Here is a 17,724-nt window from a genome sequence, read left to right as displayed (position 1 = left end):
AGATATCAGTTGTGTGTTCTTTGACCTTTATTGTGTCTAGTCAATGGGTCCACCTAGTTTGGCTTGTGTCCAAAACTATATTCAATTGGAAATTATATCACCATGACTACCATGGTCTAAATTACAATTCTGTGCCACTTCTCCCCAGTCTATCTATAAACTTTCCCTTAAATTTTACAAATTTAATTGTTTGGTAAAAATAAAATCTGAGTCATGGATCTGATGTGAAAACTCCAGGGCGTTTGATGGCAGAACACATCAATCCTCAGGGACTGTTGCATCCCTTTTTCTGTGGACCCTACACTGGAAGCATAGGCGTCCCACCAAAATGGTTGTGTTGTGTCCCCATTTTTTGGGGACAAGTGTCACACCCCTAGAGGTGCGAGTTTTTGTCCAGGACTCTTTCCTGACTGACACACACCTTAAAAATTAGTAATTTAACAAACATTGAATATTAACTTCCATTTGTGGCCTTTTGTAGAATTTGTAAACGAAGGAAGAAAAGAACCAAGCACAACTCTCTATCAGAGTCTTTTTCTGTTTGAAGAGATTTTTTTTGTCAATCTAACATGCCTCAACTGGATAAATTCACTTATTTTACACAATTCTCTCCTCTTTACTTTTTATGTTCTCCTATGCAATAATGGAAATGGAGTACTTGGGGTCAGCAGAATTCTCAAAATAAGGAATCATGAAGACAGGAGTTAGGTATGCATCACACACATTAAAAGTGAAAATGAACTAGTTATGCATTGGATTATATTGGTTTAGGAAATAATTGATTGAAACCCTTAATCATTGGATTACTCTCCTCTTTTTTGAAGTGTACTAACTTATATGACCAAAATTGCGATATATTTTACATTTTCCAGTAAGGTTCTCACGTATATTTTCATGCCAATGGGTGAATATCTAGTGCACACATCCTCACAGAGATTACGAGGCGATAGAGCTCATCTACTCTATGCATGAAGAACTCAACCCCCAATTCTAGCTCTTCACACAATCCGTCCAATGTTTCCACTATGGATCTCATCTCCACCTGATCACCTGTTCCTGCATATGGGCATGATCTTTTCTCTAGCTGTTGGAGAATCCCCTCTCGCAATCTCCGGCAGGCCTTCGAGACCGCACCTAGCTCATTCATGACGGCCGCACTGGATTTCCTTCTCCGGCATTCGATCTCCGACTTGATCCCCTTGTGCAGCTCTTGCAACGCATTGCACCAAGGTTTGGCTCGCGCATCCAGCACGTGCGACAGGCCGCGCTTGGATTTGAAGGACAGTGCAATTGCGAGTGCACCACACGTGAGTAGTGCCATGGACTTGGATGCGCACAATGCTTCATGAAGTTCGGACTCTCGAGGGTCAATTGGTGAGTTCTTTGAATCTTTAGCACTAGCTGTTGTGTTCTGAACCAGCTTCTCGCCTAGCCTTCTGAGCATTGAGCTGCATGAGCCTAGCTCGTCACACCTCCTCTCTATCATCAAGCACTGCTCAAGCTCGGCACTGGCACGCACCAGGGCGATCGAACTGGGCTCGGTGGGGCCTTCCAAGCAATGCAAGGCGATGCGCAATGACTCGGTGTACTTGTTCACTACGTCGAGCCTCTCGCGCAAATTGTTGCATATATCAAGCATGTCAATGGCATCTTGGAGGTGGCTTTCAATGGCTTCTGTTAAAGGGCCATAATAAGAAGGTGGCACACTTCCTCTTGCATTGTCTCTTAGGTGGGCAAGCAGTTCATGGGTCTTACTTTGGGCTGCCAAGGTCACATCTAGCGCATCAAGCAGCCAAGCGGTGCCCAGAAGTTCGGCGCGGGGATGCTGCAGCAAGGATTCAAGTTCGTCGCTGACCCACCGGCCGAACTCGCTTTGCACCGGCAAGGGAGCCACCGGTGCAGAGAATTTCCCGACCAGTCGTGCGGAGAAGCTCTGGAGGAGGTTTGAGGGCTTCATGTTTGTGCTTGGAAAGCAGCACTGCACCAACCTTGAGCTATTATAGGAAGCTCACCCTGAATTATTCGAAGTAGATGATCACAGTGATGGTTTGTTCATTATTATATTTTCATTTGGCCTTTTGCTTTTGCTGTACGAGCTACGTCAAGCCACGTAGTTCTACACTTGTAGAGCGTGGAATGATTGGTGACACACCGTGAGCTGTTATTGTCTACCTGTCTCTTTTTTGTATCGACACTTATATGAAAAAATTTAACGATGTGGGTCCCACCTCAAATGAATTAAAAAGGCAATGACTTAATCATGAGGGGACAACCCTCAACTCCTCAATCGAACGTTAATGGAGTCCTTTCAAAAGAAAGATTTGTGGAGTGTACCATTGTTGAGAAATTAAAAATGTTGAAGGGCATGATGATAACCATGGCTCCATGGTGGTACAACCAACGGCTCAGATTTCGTGAGCTAGGATCAGGTGCCATGGCACACTTGAGTGTGCCTCTGCACTTGGCTGCTCTTTTGGGCCTCACAACTGTCAGCCAAAGATGGAGGGCAGCCAGGTGCAGAAGAATTACACTCAAAGTGTGCCATGTGATGCACTGATCCTGATTCAGATTTCATAGTTTTACGAAGATGCCATTCTTGAAGACTAGAAAGAAACAGGGCACGGATCTCATCATATGAGATGCGATGCGATGGGACCATCCTACGTTCAATTTTAGCCGTCCAACCAATGATCAAGATTGCCCCAAGGAGAGTTGGCATAGTGGGGTGCGGCCTTAGCTCCTAGACGGGTGACCAAGGTTCAATTCCCTTTTGTGTATGTCAACACCGCCTCAGGAATAAGGGTCTTAGTTTTGGAGTTTTATGCTGTCGGCATGACAATCGTAGGTATGATAGGCTGAGCCAGCGTCAACCAAATCTTCATGTCGAATTCGGCCTTTTTTTAAATTACAAACAAAATAAAAACCAATGGTCAAGATTGATCCACATTTCACCAAAATGTCGACCTAGCTTGAACCCAAATGCATCAGTTGGACGGCTAGAACGGACATAGATTAGAGAGAGGATAGGTTCCTTTTCTCGAAAAGCAGCTTGGCAAAGGTGCCCATGTGCTTTTCTTACTGTAAAGTCATCTTTTAAGGTATGAGTGACACATCATGAGGCATCCGATTACTAGCATTTTTTCAAGCGGATCCCAAGGAACCAGCTCCAAGCTTATGTCATCATAGACTTACTGATATAAGAGAACGATTGGCATTGAGAAAACTTAAGCACATGAATCCCAATATTTCTCTTGTTTCTTAGAATAATTGAGCACCATTAGGACTGTATTTTATATCATTACTGAATGATATAAAATACAATCGTTGAGTTGTTTTTTGTTGGTGAAATGTTAGGCAGGAAAGGTGTTTGGTTAGGGTTCGTACATGCCGTGGTTCAGTGTGTACTCTGTGACACAGGCACAACGCTCATGTCCCCTTGTCTACCACATGACGGCCTATATAGATTTCAATAATCTACCTTGCATTGATATGAGAGGCAAAACCATCAATTATAAACATGACACGATGACTCCAGCCTATTTTAAAGTTCAAGACAACATTGAATTGCTGCAAATTTTGAAATGAACAAGCTTCAAGGTGGACACAATATTTTTAAACAAAAAAAATGGGTAATTTTATGTATTTTTGTTAACTAAATTAGTATATGTACATATGTTGACTTGATTTATAATTGTGATATATTTGTCTTACTACACAATGAATTGAACTTTATAAATATATGTGTTTCTTAAGCTTATTAAGTAGTAAAAAAATCAAGAAGCGTACTATTCAATTTTTATAAACTCAAGAAGGAGAAAACCGTTTCGGAGAAAATAAGCCTAGTCGTTCATGGCTTAGCCCATGTTTGGTTGGCAAATAGCATGTTCAAACTCATAAAAAAGGCTCAGTAAGCTGAATATGAACAATAGGTGTGAGGCTTGGCTAGACTCTTGTAAGCTCGTTAAGTAGTAAAAAATATATTTTAGATGTATTTTTTTTTTGGATCACTATTTCTTTCATCTTGATTTTAGCTCAAACTCAACTTGTCTCGGGCTGATTATGAGCATGAACTCAGCTTAGCTGGCCACAAGAATGAGACAAGTATTTAGCAGCTTAGCTTTAAGGAGAAAAAGCAAATGCATCATCACAGGTGGCAGCAAACTGTGAGAAGCTGGCATTTGAAACACGCAACTATGGGTAGACATTGTGCCAGCCCGGTCCGGCAGGGCGGGCACTATAAGGGCCCAACAGGTCCGATGCAAACCTAGGCCCGACATGATTCTGGCCTGGTTATAATCTGGCTTGGGCTGGGCCCTTTAAGCCCATTTACCTAATTGTGTCGGACCTTGTCGGGCCTATGTAATTTCGAATTGGACGGGCCTGGTTAGCTGATCAGCCGGGGGCCGAGCCCCATCTTGGGCTGGGTACCTGGCCCAATATTCACCCCTATGAAAAATTAGTAAAAAAAATTCAGTAGTTAGATGCATATCAGTATTTGTACATGGGGTGTGTTCATCCTTAAGTTATTTACTTTTTTTTTAATTTATAAACCGTAAAAACCGCACCCAGCACAAAGACCTGGTCGTGCTTGCTCAGATTGCCATACCTACGTTCATCGTGCCGGCAGCGTAAAACTCCAAAGCTAGGACTCCTGCCCCCAAGGCTTATGCTATACATTGGCTTGCGCAGAGGGGTGACGCACATGAAAATCAAACCTTGACTGCCGGTCTAACAGCCAAGGCCTCACCCCACTATGCCAACCCCCTTTGGGGCAAATTATTTACCTACCAAGATTAATGATTGTTTTGCACAAGATCTCTATTTTTAAGCAAAAAAGTGTGGATAATTTCAAGAAAAAAATTGAAAAACTTTTGGGAATATCCTGGGCAATCTGATAAAAAGTATTTATTAAAATCTGCAAAAATATCATCTTTATCCTATCACCGACTGTGCATTGGCTGGCCTCCCGTTGGTAAAACCCTTGAGCCCCCCTCTGCACACCAGGGATTACACCCAACTTCCACTTTGTCGCAAGGGGCGCTAACTGTGGATTTCGAACTTGTGACGTCCCGTCAACTTGGTGACATTCACAAGTCTGTCAGATGAGTTAAACCCTTATGGGCTAGATCGCTTTATTTTATTTCAACATATTTTACCTTCAAAGCTTGCAGGTTCTGTGTTCGGCAGGGGTGAAAATATCGGATTCGGTTTGATCTCCAATCCAAAACTGATATGTTATTTTTTGGATATGAATCTTAGCACCAAATCCAATTTTTTTTTTCCTGTTCGACTCTGCCTTATGTGGTCAGACCTTTTATGGATTCAGACTCTTTCAACATCCGTCAGGTATGCAATAGGATCAGGATCAAGTCCAATCAGCTTATGCTTTTTAGATGTACAATGCATGATTCAACCTACATCCGTCAGGTATGCAATAGGATCAGGATCAAGTCCAGTCAGCTTATGCTTTTTAGATGTACAATGCATGATTCAACCTACTTTACTGGGTCTCACAGTACCATAAAAAATTCAGGTCAAGATTCCAATCTACTTCACCTAATATATTTGGATTTGGATTCAGACTCACCACCATCCAAGTTTAACCACTGCATTGAAATTTAGAGATCCATATCCAGCCAAAAAAAGGGGGGTTCTGGTTGGTGAGCTGATCGACTCAGATCCTGCTGCTTGCCAGCCTAGCCTTGTTCCCAACTTTCTGAAGAACGTCAGCATCCAGGTCACCTTCCAACCGAACCATCCGTGGAACAGCGAAGGCCTACCTTCCAGAGATACTGTCTCTGCCAATGTTGTCAGTATCGTTGAGAATCGGTCAATCCGTATCGTATCGATAGAAAATCGGTACAAAACTGACCTGTACAGGCTTATTTTCAAATAATTCTTAAAAATTTATCAATTTCTAATATTCTTGTGATGTGTGTCTGTTTGTGGTTAAAAGTTGGCCGATTCAGTTTGATTCAGTCCTGCATGGGAATAGCCCGATTCCCTTAATAGATTTGGGGTCCGAGACGATTCGACATTGGTCTCTGCAACATATTTGAAACCCATCCTCTCCTACACATAACTAAGCATGCTCATGGCATGCTACCAATTGCTACGGATCAACATGCCAACATCAGGTGGGCCACGTAAGGCAGGGTGATCGTGGGGCCCAGATGCTTCGGTGAGTATTCCTTGTTATATAAAAAAAATGTCAACATCATATCTTCTGGTTGGTAAAGGCACAGTTATAATTATCTGTAACGCACGATTTTATCGTGATATTATATTGCAAAGTTAGTACTTGTTCAAGTTTTATGTATTGCATGCTTTGTGGGAAAATGGGTCCGTGCTAAACCCATTTGGTGCTAAACCGCATGCTAAATGGGTTTTTCGGGCTTCACCGATGCTTTTCATGCAGTTCGGCTCTATAAATGTGTTGGGCATGGTCAATTTACTAAGAATCCACAGCTGGATCATGTGTTTTACCAAAATTTACAAAGATTTTGGACAATTGATTTTTCAAACTTTATAAAAGCCCACCCATGTGTTGGAATCAAACTCTTCAAGAGCTGATCCCTATAAAATCAAGTACATAGATCACATCAGTATGGTCAGGATTTAAAAATAAAATGAAAAAAGCCCCAAAAACCCATTTAGCACGCAGTTTAGCACCAAATGGGTTTAGCACAGACCCATTACTCTACTTTAAGTTCTATATGTTTATTTATTTTATGGTACTTTACATATAGGATGGTGAATTCATGTCTGTTTTCAAACATTTAAGATAAACCACTGTTATCAGTATCAGCCGGCAGAAAAAACCCTGAATCGGCTACTTTTTAATAAATATAAAAAATACTAAAAATTAAAATTTTTAATTTTATTTCAATGGTTTTAATTGACACTTAATATTTTTTATTATTTTCTGGCTGATACAGAACGACTCACTTGAGTATCGGCATCGCCCATACAGCTGAATCGGTGGCCAAACTATTCAGGGCCCGATACCCATACTGACAACATCGAGATAAACCCATACTTTTTTTTAGAAGTGTCAGTTTCACATTCTCAAATTATTTGTTTTCCCTTAAATGTAGCTACAAAAGTAACATTCAATAATTAAAGAAAAAAAAGGCTAAAAGTGTCATGATAAAAAGTTAACCAGAGTTAACTAACTTAAAAAGTAACTAAGGCTATCATCCAAGCAGTGAAGGGTAGATGTTTATCATAAACTCTTTTAGCGACCCTTTACAGGAGGCGTGAGGCGAAAGAGGTGAGACACATCCAGGTGGGGCCTGATCCTGGACCAACTTTGAGGTGCTGGTACAGGATCTGGATAAGGCTGTCAATGGGTTGGGTACCTAAGCCATCCGGGTGGGACTAAACGTACCCAAATAACAAATTGTTGGGTTCGGGTTTTGCCAGATTTCGAGATGATATCGAAGGTTCCTGTTAACTCAGGCAGATCGACCCCAATGAATACCCGAAACTGGACTCCAAGTCTATCATGAAAACCTTAACAAACAGGCACCATGAAGAGCACCAGTCCAAAAACTATGATTGTGATTTTTCTTGAAAAGGGTGCAACACAAAGACTTTCCAAGAGGCCACCCATCTGAGTACTACATTTATCAAAGCATGCTTATCTTGAAGTTTTGATGAAATACAGTACATTATTGTTTGTTCTTCAGTTATAGTATTTGGTTTAGATTGAAAGGCTTTAATAAATATTCAACTAAATGATCATTACATGGATCAATGTCAAAAGCAAGGCCGCCCTAAATTTTGCCAACATTATTTTATCAAAGCTTTATCATAGCTCCTCTTTTTTTTTTTATGGGATTCATCTTGGCATGCCATTTCAATGGCTATAAGTTTATTTAGGCAATTTTGTACAGGAAAAGTATTAGCTGCCTACCACTTTTTGAGCCTATGACAAGCCTACCACCAGCTAATAGGGATTTTAAGGTTGTTTTTGGCACATCTGATCCTGCAGATGTGCTCAACATGAGAGAGTTGTTAGGAAATGATACTTGGATAATATTTTTTCAATAAAAAAGATAATTTTTTTAAGCATTGAATATTTTTGAAATTTGTAAACTGTTGATTTTTAAATCTTATAAAAACTTAACTGTGTACCAGAATTGAATGATCCAAGAGTTGATACAAAATCAAGCATGTAGATCACATCCGTATGGTCAGATTTTTTAAAAAATAGAAAAAACCCTTCTAAAGCCTGGTAGTCTAAAAAAGTGGTAGGCAGCTACCACCCACTCATTTTGCACCACAACTTTGATCAGAGCATGAATCCCGAATAGGCCTTGAGTACACAAACTTTTGACAGTGCAACCAGTCATCTTGGCTTAAACTAAAGGATTTAACAAAGTTAAGAAGGGTTAGCTGTCATCACACAAACAAATTACGGACTTACCCTAAAATTATAAGTTGAACATAACGAATATGATGATAATCAACAACACAAACATGTGATTGGTTGAATGAGATAGCTGGATGGTTAAGTTGCATTATCATAACCAAGGGTCTCGGGTTCGAATCCCAGAGAGTATATCCCCCTTATTGCCCATATTAAGAAAACAAGGAAGAGGGTTTGTGTGGTGTAACCATATGACCCTTAGTGATGGTAAACACAAATTGTAACCAATTGTTGCTTTTATTTTCAATTAGAAAATTTTCTGTTACTAGCTGTAAGAGTCATTTGCTTGATTTATACTATCAAATGTTATTTTTCATTGAAACTCTTATATCGGATCCCAGTTCTGATACAAGCTAATGAGATCAGCCCTTCACATTCATAAAAGGTACACTAGAAAACAATAAAATTGAAGTGATAAAAAAAACGTAAATACCCATTTATATGTAAAAAAATCATATATTAGATAAAGAAGAATGTGAAAATCTGCTACCCAATAAAATTAATTAACAGGCAAAAAATCATTCCATGTTTTGGAGTAACCTGAAGAGGCCTGCTGCTTCTCTAATCCTTGAAAACTCAATGCAGAAAGCTTGAACTTCAATGAGAAGATCATTCACTGCATTGGAAGCACAAGAATTATCAATTTAGATACCTACCATACACATAGCCTACTTAAAAACAATAACATTGAACCAAAGATTAATTACCGTTGATTATTTTGTTCCGAATGAGGCTCTGTAGAAAGACACACACTAGCCTAACTAATCTGTTTTGCATATATTTGTCCTGAAAAAAAAGGATAACAAATGTGTGAGACAATGGACTCTTAGCATCATTCACTCTCAGATTTTATAACAAAGAACAGGACACTAATATCTTCCAATATGCACAAAAAATATTTCCAAAACAAAGGTGTTTAAACTTTTTAAATTCATAAAAGAAAAAATAAATTATCCACAGAAAAAATACTTCGTCATAAATGCAACAGGATGCTCAACTACAACATTGACTTGACTGACATCACATGGCTTAGAAGATCTTGAAATGCAAAACCAGTGTTCAATGTTCCCTTTTCACTTCACATAAGCAAAAGAGCCCAAGGACTCGCATTCAGAGCAACTGTAGATGCATTTTGAGGTCACCAGGTCTGGCTCCAACCACAACCATGGTCTCCTTAATGAGGTTGATGGTCATGAGCCTTAAGGCAATTTGCCTCTTTCCAGCACAATACAACATCTGCGTCCTCTCCAACCATTCCAGCTAACAATCAATGGCTACTATATCTTTAATGACTACAAAATTACAACAGTTTCAATTGACAAGTAATTTATTCTCACAGTTATTGTGAAATAATAGAGGGGGAAAATATATTGGTGGTTTTGTACCATGATACCTTATGGTGGTACACACTCATGTTTGTATGAATCTAGCCATCAAATTGTAGATCTAACCATACAGATGTGTTTAGCATGGCTTACTTAACATGTTAGAATACTTTATCATGTCTAAATAAACCATAAGATTCATTTTTGAGATGGTAAAAATTCAACGGCGCACAATTCATGAAAATAAGGGTGGTTTAAAAATTGTATAAAACAACCTGTTTGAGTCAACTTTAACACATGAAAATAGTAAATAGAACATGCTAAACATCATCCAAAGGTTGGAATTTGCTTTTGGAGCCTAAATCTATGTAAATCAAATGTGTACCACAGTAAGTTATGGTGGTACAGTACCACCATAGAAACACCCATATCTGAGATCCCTTCTACCACTTCTTCGATAAGTCTTCTTTTCTTTCACTTTGATTTTTCTTATTGTATCATGATACTTCATGTTATTATTTAGTGTTAGAGCCAAACCTCATCCACGCCTTCTTTATATTAGTATGACAGAAACATTTGCTCATAAATTTTCATTGCAATTACATGTGAATTTGCATGACAATCCAAAGAAAGAACTATTGTTTTTGCAACAAAAAAACATTACTAGCCCATGACATGAAGGTTGAGGCTTTAAAGTCAAAGCTATACCGTAGCCGAAAATAGTGGACGTGCACATAATTGAAATGATGTGTTCATAGAGAAACAGAAACAAACCTTAATATTTTCACAAGATTGTATACAGTTTGATATATAAGTCTGTACAAAATCTGGCGGAAGATCAACTGTTGTTGTTGTAAGTCTGTTAACAACCTCCATTGAATGCAGGCTCATGTCCATAGTGACAAGAGCATGGAAATATCTGACACCAAAATCAGTTGAATAAAGCCATGAAATTAACTAATGTCATTGTCATCAAATTGAGTACACATAAAAATAAGAGTGATCTTACTCTGAAATTTCAGGAGAGTTCATCATTTTTCTCAGGACTTCAACTGCAATAATGGGATTGTTTTCCACAAGTTCCTGACAGAATATCAACCATATTAAGATCAGCAGAACTTGGATAGAACTGGAATGGAGGGTACAAGAAATCACATACAGGTAATCTTTGAGGGGTTAGACCACAGTGATATACAAGCTTTGGATTGTTTGCAAGCTCCACTAGCACTAGCTGCAAAGCAACATGTAAAGGACAGAAACAACAGAAACACTTTATATCAAGACACAACAAGCTTATAGTACTAAATAAATTTCCAAACATCAACATATGTATGTATCTATCATAGTCACCTATATCGCCTAATGTATTTTCTCGGCAAGGTTATTTCTCGGAGAGATTTTCAAAAGTTGGAAAATCTTGGGAGTTTAAAAAGATTGAAAAATATAAATAATAAGAAAAAAAATAATAGTTTTGCATGATTTTTCTTGCAAAATATAAAGAAACAAGTTTTAGAAGATTTTAAAATATAAAAGAAACAAAAAATATAGAAAATATATGCTTATAATATTTAAAAAATGAGATTTTTCCAAAAAAATATCATGATATATTTTAAGTATTGGAAATAATTTGAAAATATCGCGATAAATTGCAGTTAATATCAGCTGACTTGATATCACTGATATTATCATGATATTTTCAAAATATTGGTGATATAGGTGACACTAGAGAGAGTGTGCATATGAGTGTTCATTATTTATATTCACTGAAATTATGGAATTAGTGATAGATTAAAGTTTAAACAAAGACAACTGTCCTAATTCTGAAGAAAGGTCATCACAGAAACTGCTTTCCCAAAGTTCAACAGAGCATCACAGAGATAGAGTAAAGTGGTGGCACTCGAAGCTGACATTGTTCACTGTCACAAACGTTGCACACAAATATATGCATCCCCATGTGCTATCTTATGAACCATATGTCAAACTTTTACTAAACTCTTTTATCAACTAGAATTTGGTTTGTGTACTAAACAAACAGATTTTTATACTTACGTACAGCTAATTCAAGTAAACAAGCAAACTTAAAGTGAGTTCTTAACAAACCACATTTTGGCAGTTCATGAACTATCTGGTCCAATATCCACCCTTATTACCACCAGAGTTGCTTTAAACAAGGGAAGACATGGTACAAAAGTGTCGTATTTCATGTGCACCTAATAGGCCAGGATGATCAATGTCATTACAGGGACTAAGCAAGTTATTCTACATAAAATGCATTATCCAGGTTTGATGTATATAATAAGCCTAGATGATGAAAAAGGTGTCAAAAATAGGCATCATCCTGGTTTGATATTCATCTAAACACCCGGAAGGACCATTACACTTTGCCAACTTAATGGATTTTGTAGGCTATCTTTAGATTTTCATACTATGCTATTTTTTTGGATATTTTCCAGTACAGAATCCACCCAGTAACCTGCATAACTGCTTGAGGAACAAAATTATATATGATGCAGGAACTTCACAATGAATTTATACCAGGCACTATCTTTCCCTTCCAAACACTCAAACAATACCATTTGAGAGTTTGAAAGTAACATTTCAAATCAACAGAATACTGAGATACATTGCCTACATAAGGTCAAATGCAAGTTTGATTGTCTTCTTAATTAAGCTGTAAAAAGTAAAACAGAATGGATGGATTATTAATAACCTTGTAAGCACAGTAGTCTAAACATAAAATACCTCTTGCTCAAGAGGAGGAAGTGCTTTCTTGAGGGCCATTGCCATTAAATCCCTTACAGCAGCTCCTCGACTAGCATCAGCACACATGCCTTTGTCCCATAGCAACTCGTGGTTGTTCTCAGGGTTTAACCACACAAGCTGTCAGACATCAGCGAAAGGAGTAATAAGAAATATTTATTATATATTTAAGAAGTCATGCCCATACACCAAAAGCATATAACCATAAACAGAAGCCTTGCCTCTCCGTCAAGTATGGGAAGCCTAGGTGGACGGGGGCGGATCCAGGGGGGACATAATCCTTCCAGTGACAAATTGTGCAACAAACCAGCAATTGCCATGTCTTTGTTCCCCGAACCAATTTTTTGTTTAGCTTCAGCATGTAAGAATTCAAACCTGAAATACAGGATTATGAAGTATGAATGATGTACCATACATTCCACTGGAATGAAACTCACCTTATGCACAAACTTCCACCTAGTATCTTCCCTTTGTTAATTATCAATTGATTCAATTCTATTAATCAGAGAGAAGAAAGCCTGAATCATGTTGATTTTCCAGCTCTATTTAATGCCACCACTTTTTGCACATTTACATAGTAAAAATTATTTTTATATTGGTTTCCATGAACACAAGCAGAAAGTGCAAATACATGTTGAGAACGTGCATGTCATACAGATGGACACTATATCCGCCACAATTTATAAGTTAATAGGAAGAAACATTACTCTGAAGAATCCACATCACATCCACGTGGTATATCGGGATCTGGTATTAGATTTTTAACAGCAGACGATTTGAACAGAGATGTATATGGCTCCAAAGCAGCATTAGTGCAGTATTGCTTTTGTAACTGGTCATGCTGCGGGTAAACCTATCATCCATCAAGAATAATCAATCATTGGTTCAACAATATGAAGCTTAAGCATAATACAATAAATACCCAAAAGATTTACACACAAGCAATGTTGAATTGGTGCTAGCAATACAATGATGAACTTACATGTGATAAAGGGTCACATCCTTTAATAAAATTAATAGCAGATTGCTCAAGGATCTGCACTCATCCAGCCAAAATGAATGTAAATAAACCAAGAAAAGAGCAGAGACATGCATTAAATCGCAACAAGTGCATAACATTATATCATACTCACCAAAACAAGTCTCGTCTTACAGAAATCAACATCCAAAAGGGAAAAAGCAAGTTCAATTGTGATCACAAGGCCCAAAATGTAATGAGAATGAAGTGGATGTAAGCATCGCGAATCGGCATGCATCAGTCAACTAAGCTTACCACAACATAGAAAAAATAATGGCACAAAACAGGCAAAGGAAGAGGTACAGTGTGTCCCATTCATCAACTAAGTCATAGATCAGTGTGTCCCATTCGTCAACTAAGTCATAGATATTATACATCAAACAGTGGTATCAAGTTATTATATAGTCCCCTTATACTAAGTGTTGCTACATCCTTAAAGCTTTTTGAGCTGTATGAACTATATATTTTTGTGTGTAAAACATATGGTCACAGAAGCCACCTAAATTTATTCATGTGTCAGACATTGCACAGACATTAGCTATCAGTTCCGACCATCCAAAATCACCAACTTGGGCTTCCGAGCTTTTTCAGTGAGAGCATCACTCTTGAAACAATACTATAATTTACAATGTCTAAGGTGGCACGGCAGCAAGTGACTTTTCTTAAACAATCCAAGCAGTTGTGTTTATTGACTTCTTTCAAATCAGAATGTAATGGCTTTGGTTTATCAACGCATTTTTGTAGCAACTAAAACTTGTAACAAAAGAGTTGTTATCAAAATACTAAGGAACTCAGAAGTTTCTCCTCTAAATCACTGGACTAGCAAAGGAGGATGGTTCATTAGCTGCAGAACATCCATGAAAAAGAAAATAGAAATGAAGCTTGAACTGACCACCATAGCTACAATTGAATCATCTCAGATGTGACCATTTCAATGGAACAGATGACTCCTAAACTGCAAGCATCATAATTTACAAGTCACTGCCAGGAAGTGCTAGCTTCAAGTTCTCAACAAGTGAGAACTACCTTGGTTCTTAAACAAAAACCAAGCTTACATATATGTGGGAGCGTACTTCATCAAGTTCAATCTAAGAATGTGCATCAAAAAGAAATAAGTGCACTAACACCAAACATGTTTTGGCAACACTAAGCATAGTACCTCAACATAGTCAGGCCCCAACAACTTCAAGATGAAAGCCCTCTCAGCTTTTTCAGCAGTATCATCACCCGCAACCTGTGAAACAAAAAGAAAAGGAAAAAAATTTAAGGCATTCAAAGTATTAATAAACAATAAGCATAAGAAAATATGCCAAAGGTTGTTCTCGTAATTTTAGTAGCCACAAAGAAAAGTATGCCTACTTACACCTATTAGAATGGAAATGAAAGGATTTGAAGAGGGTTGTCGTGCAGCATAAGCCTGTTGGAGAATTGTGAATGCAACTAAACGCTGGGCAGTTTTAAGCATCTTTTTGTCCTGAGTTGGACAGAAATTTAGTAACAGTAGTCAGCATTCTTTGTAGCTTAATCAGCAATTTCCAACATAAGACAATGCTAGATTGATGAGATATCGATGCCAACAAAAATAGTTCTAAACAAACTCGACAAAACCATATTGCTTCACCATTGTGAACAAAAATGCAAAGTGGTTGGAGATTCTACCATTAAAAAAAAAAAAGTCCTTTCTTTCTGCTCGCATGTGCTTAATCTATTACTTTTATCTATACCACAGACGTTTATTCTCTAGAAGCTCTAGCATCAGACTCAGACCCATATGATAACATGATTGACACTATGTCAGGCTTGCATCCATTGACCATGATAGAAGATTCCTCTTTATCCTTCACAAGTGGTTGGTTGCAACAAGAAACAATATAAAATCAATACTTTACACCACAAGCTTCTCCTTTTGTGCTCCTCTTCCAATCATTTACTCGCAGAAATGCAGCGATCAATACCGGCAACAGATGAACGCTGGTGAGGCTTTGTTCTAAGAAGAAGAAGAAGAAGAATAAAAACCCATTTTCTCTACCAAACTGTGGACGTGTGAATTAAAATTTTGGTCATGACCAAGTTGGAACAAGTGCGCAGAGCAACGGCGGGGGTGAACGAAATTCCACCTTTGAACTAAAAGAGGCACAATGGATGTCATTCTGACCAATATGCTTCTCTCGTACACTGTGACCTTAAATAGAAGAATTTAGCCCTATGTTGAGATTTCTTCTGTTGTCTCATGTTTTAGAGTTCCTTGGGCTTTCCAAAATATTGAATTCCTTATATCTCCACATCTTTCTTTACTTCTTGACGAGGGGAAGGAGTTGCAGCGGGCGAAGGAAAAGATGGAGACAGATTTTCTCATCGAGAATAAGACCGACTCTATTTTTTTGCAGGTGATCGCAGGGTAGACAAAATCCATGGAACGCAGAAAATTCAACTTTGGTCACTACGAATGGCGACAAAAAAAATTACAAAAAAAAAACAGAAAAGGGAGGAGCGTCAAAGGACTAAAGTGAAGTAAAACAATGAATAGCTAGAAAACCATCAATACCAATATAAGAACCCAACTATACAGTTATAACTCTTACTATAATAACAAGGCAAACCAATATGTGATTTTGTTCATACCCATATTGAGCATTAACTCCATTGGTTTCCAAAAAATAATCGAAATTCAGACAGAAGAAAAAACAAACAAAAAAACAAACAAGGGGATGAATCCTCGCCGGACGGATGCCGGACCCCAGAGATAACCCAAGCCCTACTGCCCTCGCAATTGAGAGAGAGAGAGAGAGAGATTGCCTCTAGGAGCACGGCGAGGCTGCAGCAGACCCGGAAACGGTTCTCCGGAGAGAATATGGAGCCGAACTCCGTCGCTACCTCCCGGAGAGGACGATCCTCCCCCGCTAGCAGAGACAACAACGCCTTGGAATCCTGAACTCCGATCATGGTCGCCTGTCCTCGAATCGGAATTCCCTTAAGATTCTCCGGGTCTCTCCTTTCCCTTAACAATTGTGAGGGTACTTGTATTGTATGCGAAAAATCGGAAAACATCGCGGCCGCGAAATAACAGATATTTTACCGCACGTTTTAACCTTTAAAAAGACTAAGGCAAAATTTGATACATATGTAATTTATAAAAAAATAAAATGAAATAATGCCTATTATCCGTTCCTCTTCCTAATATTTCTACCGTCAAGTGCTCTCGCTCTCTCTCTCTATATATATATATATATAATTATATATTATTTAATAGTAACTTTTATTATAATTTTTGTAATTTTAAATAGAATTCCCTACTTTCTCTGTCTTTGTGATAATGTCCTCATGTGTATCTTCCAAACTATTTATATCCCAGATCCTCCCACACCTCTTTAAAAATATTTTCGCACAAGTTTTTTTTGTTTAATTCAAGCATATAATGTGTTTATCATTACTTAATTATTAAAAAATCATGCTTTAATTTTAACAAAAAATCTTCATTTTTAGTTAATCAAGTTTTTTTTTAGACGGAGAAAGCTGGGAACAGACCCCTACCAGTAATGCAATTATACCAATGGGATTCGTACTGGCAACGTCCCCAACACTTCCTGCCAGGCAAGCGGAGCCCCCGTTGGTTAGTTAATCAATGTATACCTTGATTTTTTATTGAGTTAAAAACACATCAAAACATGCTAAAACTCATACATATTTTTTACTAAATAAAGCATAGAGATCACATCTATGATTTTAGTTTAAATAAAAAATGCATGCAAATATATTTTCTAAAAAGGTATGGAGCGAACAAACTGATATATATATATATATATATTGGGTTTATAACAAATCGAGTCTTATCGGGCTAGATAGGCCATTCAAGCTCAGCTCAATAACTCGTCCAAGCTTCATACGTCAATTCAAGCTCAGCTCAATTAGGTGTGCATCCCTAGGGGTCTGCCTAACCCCAACTTGCCTTAACAAAAAAACCCACCTCATACGTTCTCTCTATTTAACGTCTTCATCTATATAAAAATACTCAATCTTTCTCTCTCTCAAGTTATTATGGTAACTTTGTTACGACCTTTCTTATCTCTAACGTCCTCGTATATTCTCCCTATCTAACGTCCTCATCAGCATATCTTTTTTTCTTCTCTCTTGTGTGCCTGATGAGGTATTATGGCTATCTTGAAATTTTGAAAATAACATTTAAAACT

General features: G+C 38.0%; 2 protein-coding genes across 2 annotated transcripts; both read right to left on the bottom strand.

Moving 5' to 3' along the window:
- Positions 1 to 892: 892 nt before the first annotated feature.
- On the bottom strand, positions 893 to 1,957 carry LOC149847575 (protein BPS1, chloroplastic-like). The gene has a single exon (XM_089994238.1). The coding sequence runs from the start codon at positions 1,955 to 1,957 to the stop codon at positions 893 to 895; it is 1,065 nt and encodes a 354-aa protein (XP_089850364.1).
- Positions 1,958 to 8,720: 6,763 nt separating this feature from the next.
- On the bottom strand, positions 8,721 to 16,524 carry LOC149847574 (uncharacterized). The gene is made up of 12 exons (XM_089998462.1): positions 16,334 to 16,524; positions 14,901 to 15,011; positions 14,697 to 14,771; positions 13,502 to 13,555; positions 13,227 to 13,372; positions 12,741 to 12,894; positions 12,502 to 12,639; positions 10,919 to 10,990; positions 10,769 to 10,842; positions 10,534 to 10,678; positions 9,142 to 9,220; positions 8,721 to 9,050 (listed from the first exon to the last, which is right to left on the bottom strand). The coding sequence occupies exons 1-12, from the start codon at positions 16,478 to 16,480 to the stop codon at positions 8,953 to 8,955; spliced, it is 1,293 nt and encodes a 430-aa protein (XP_089854588.1). The 5' UTR covers positions 16,481 to 16,524; the 3' UTR covers positions 8,721 to 8,952.
- Between the last annotated feature and the right edge of the window lie 1,200 nt (positions 16,525 to 17,724).

This window comes from Nuphar pumila, chromosome 2 (assembly GCF_984573655.1).
Source record: "Nuphar pumila chromosome 2, dmNupPumi1.hap1.1, whole genome shotgun sequence".
In the NCBI taxonomy this organism is placed as follows: Eukaryota; Viridiplantae; Streptophyta; class Magnoliopsida; order Nymphaeales; family Nymphaeaceae; genus Nuphar; species Nuphar pumila.
The sequence above is the reverse complement of the archived record's forward strand: the minus strand, read 5'-3'. Positions and strand labels throughout refer to the sequence as shown.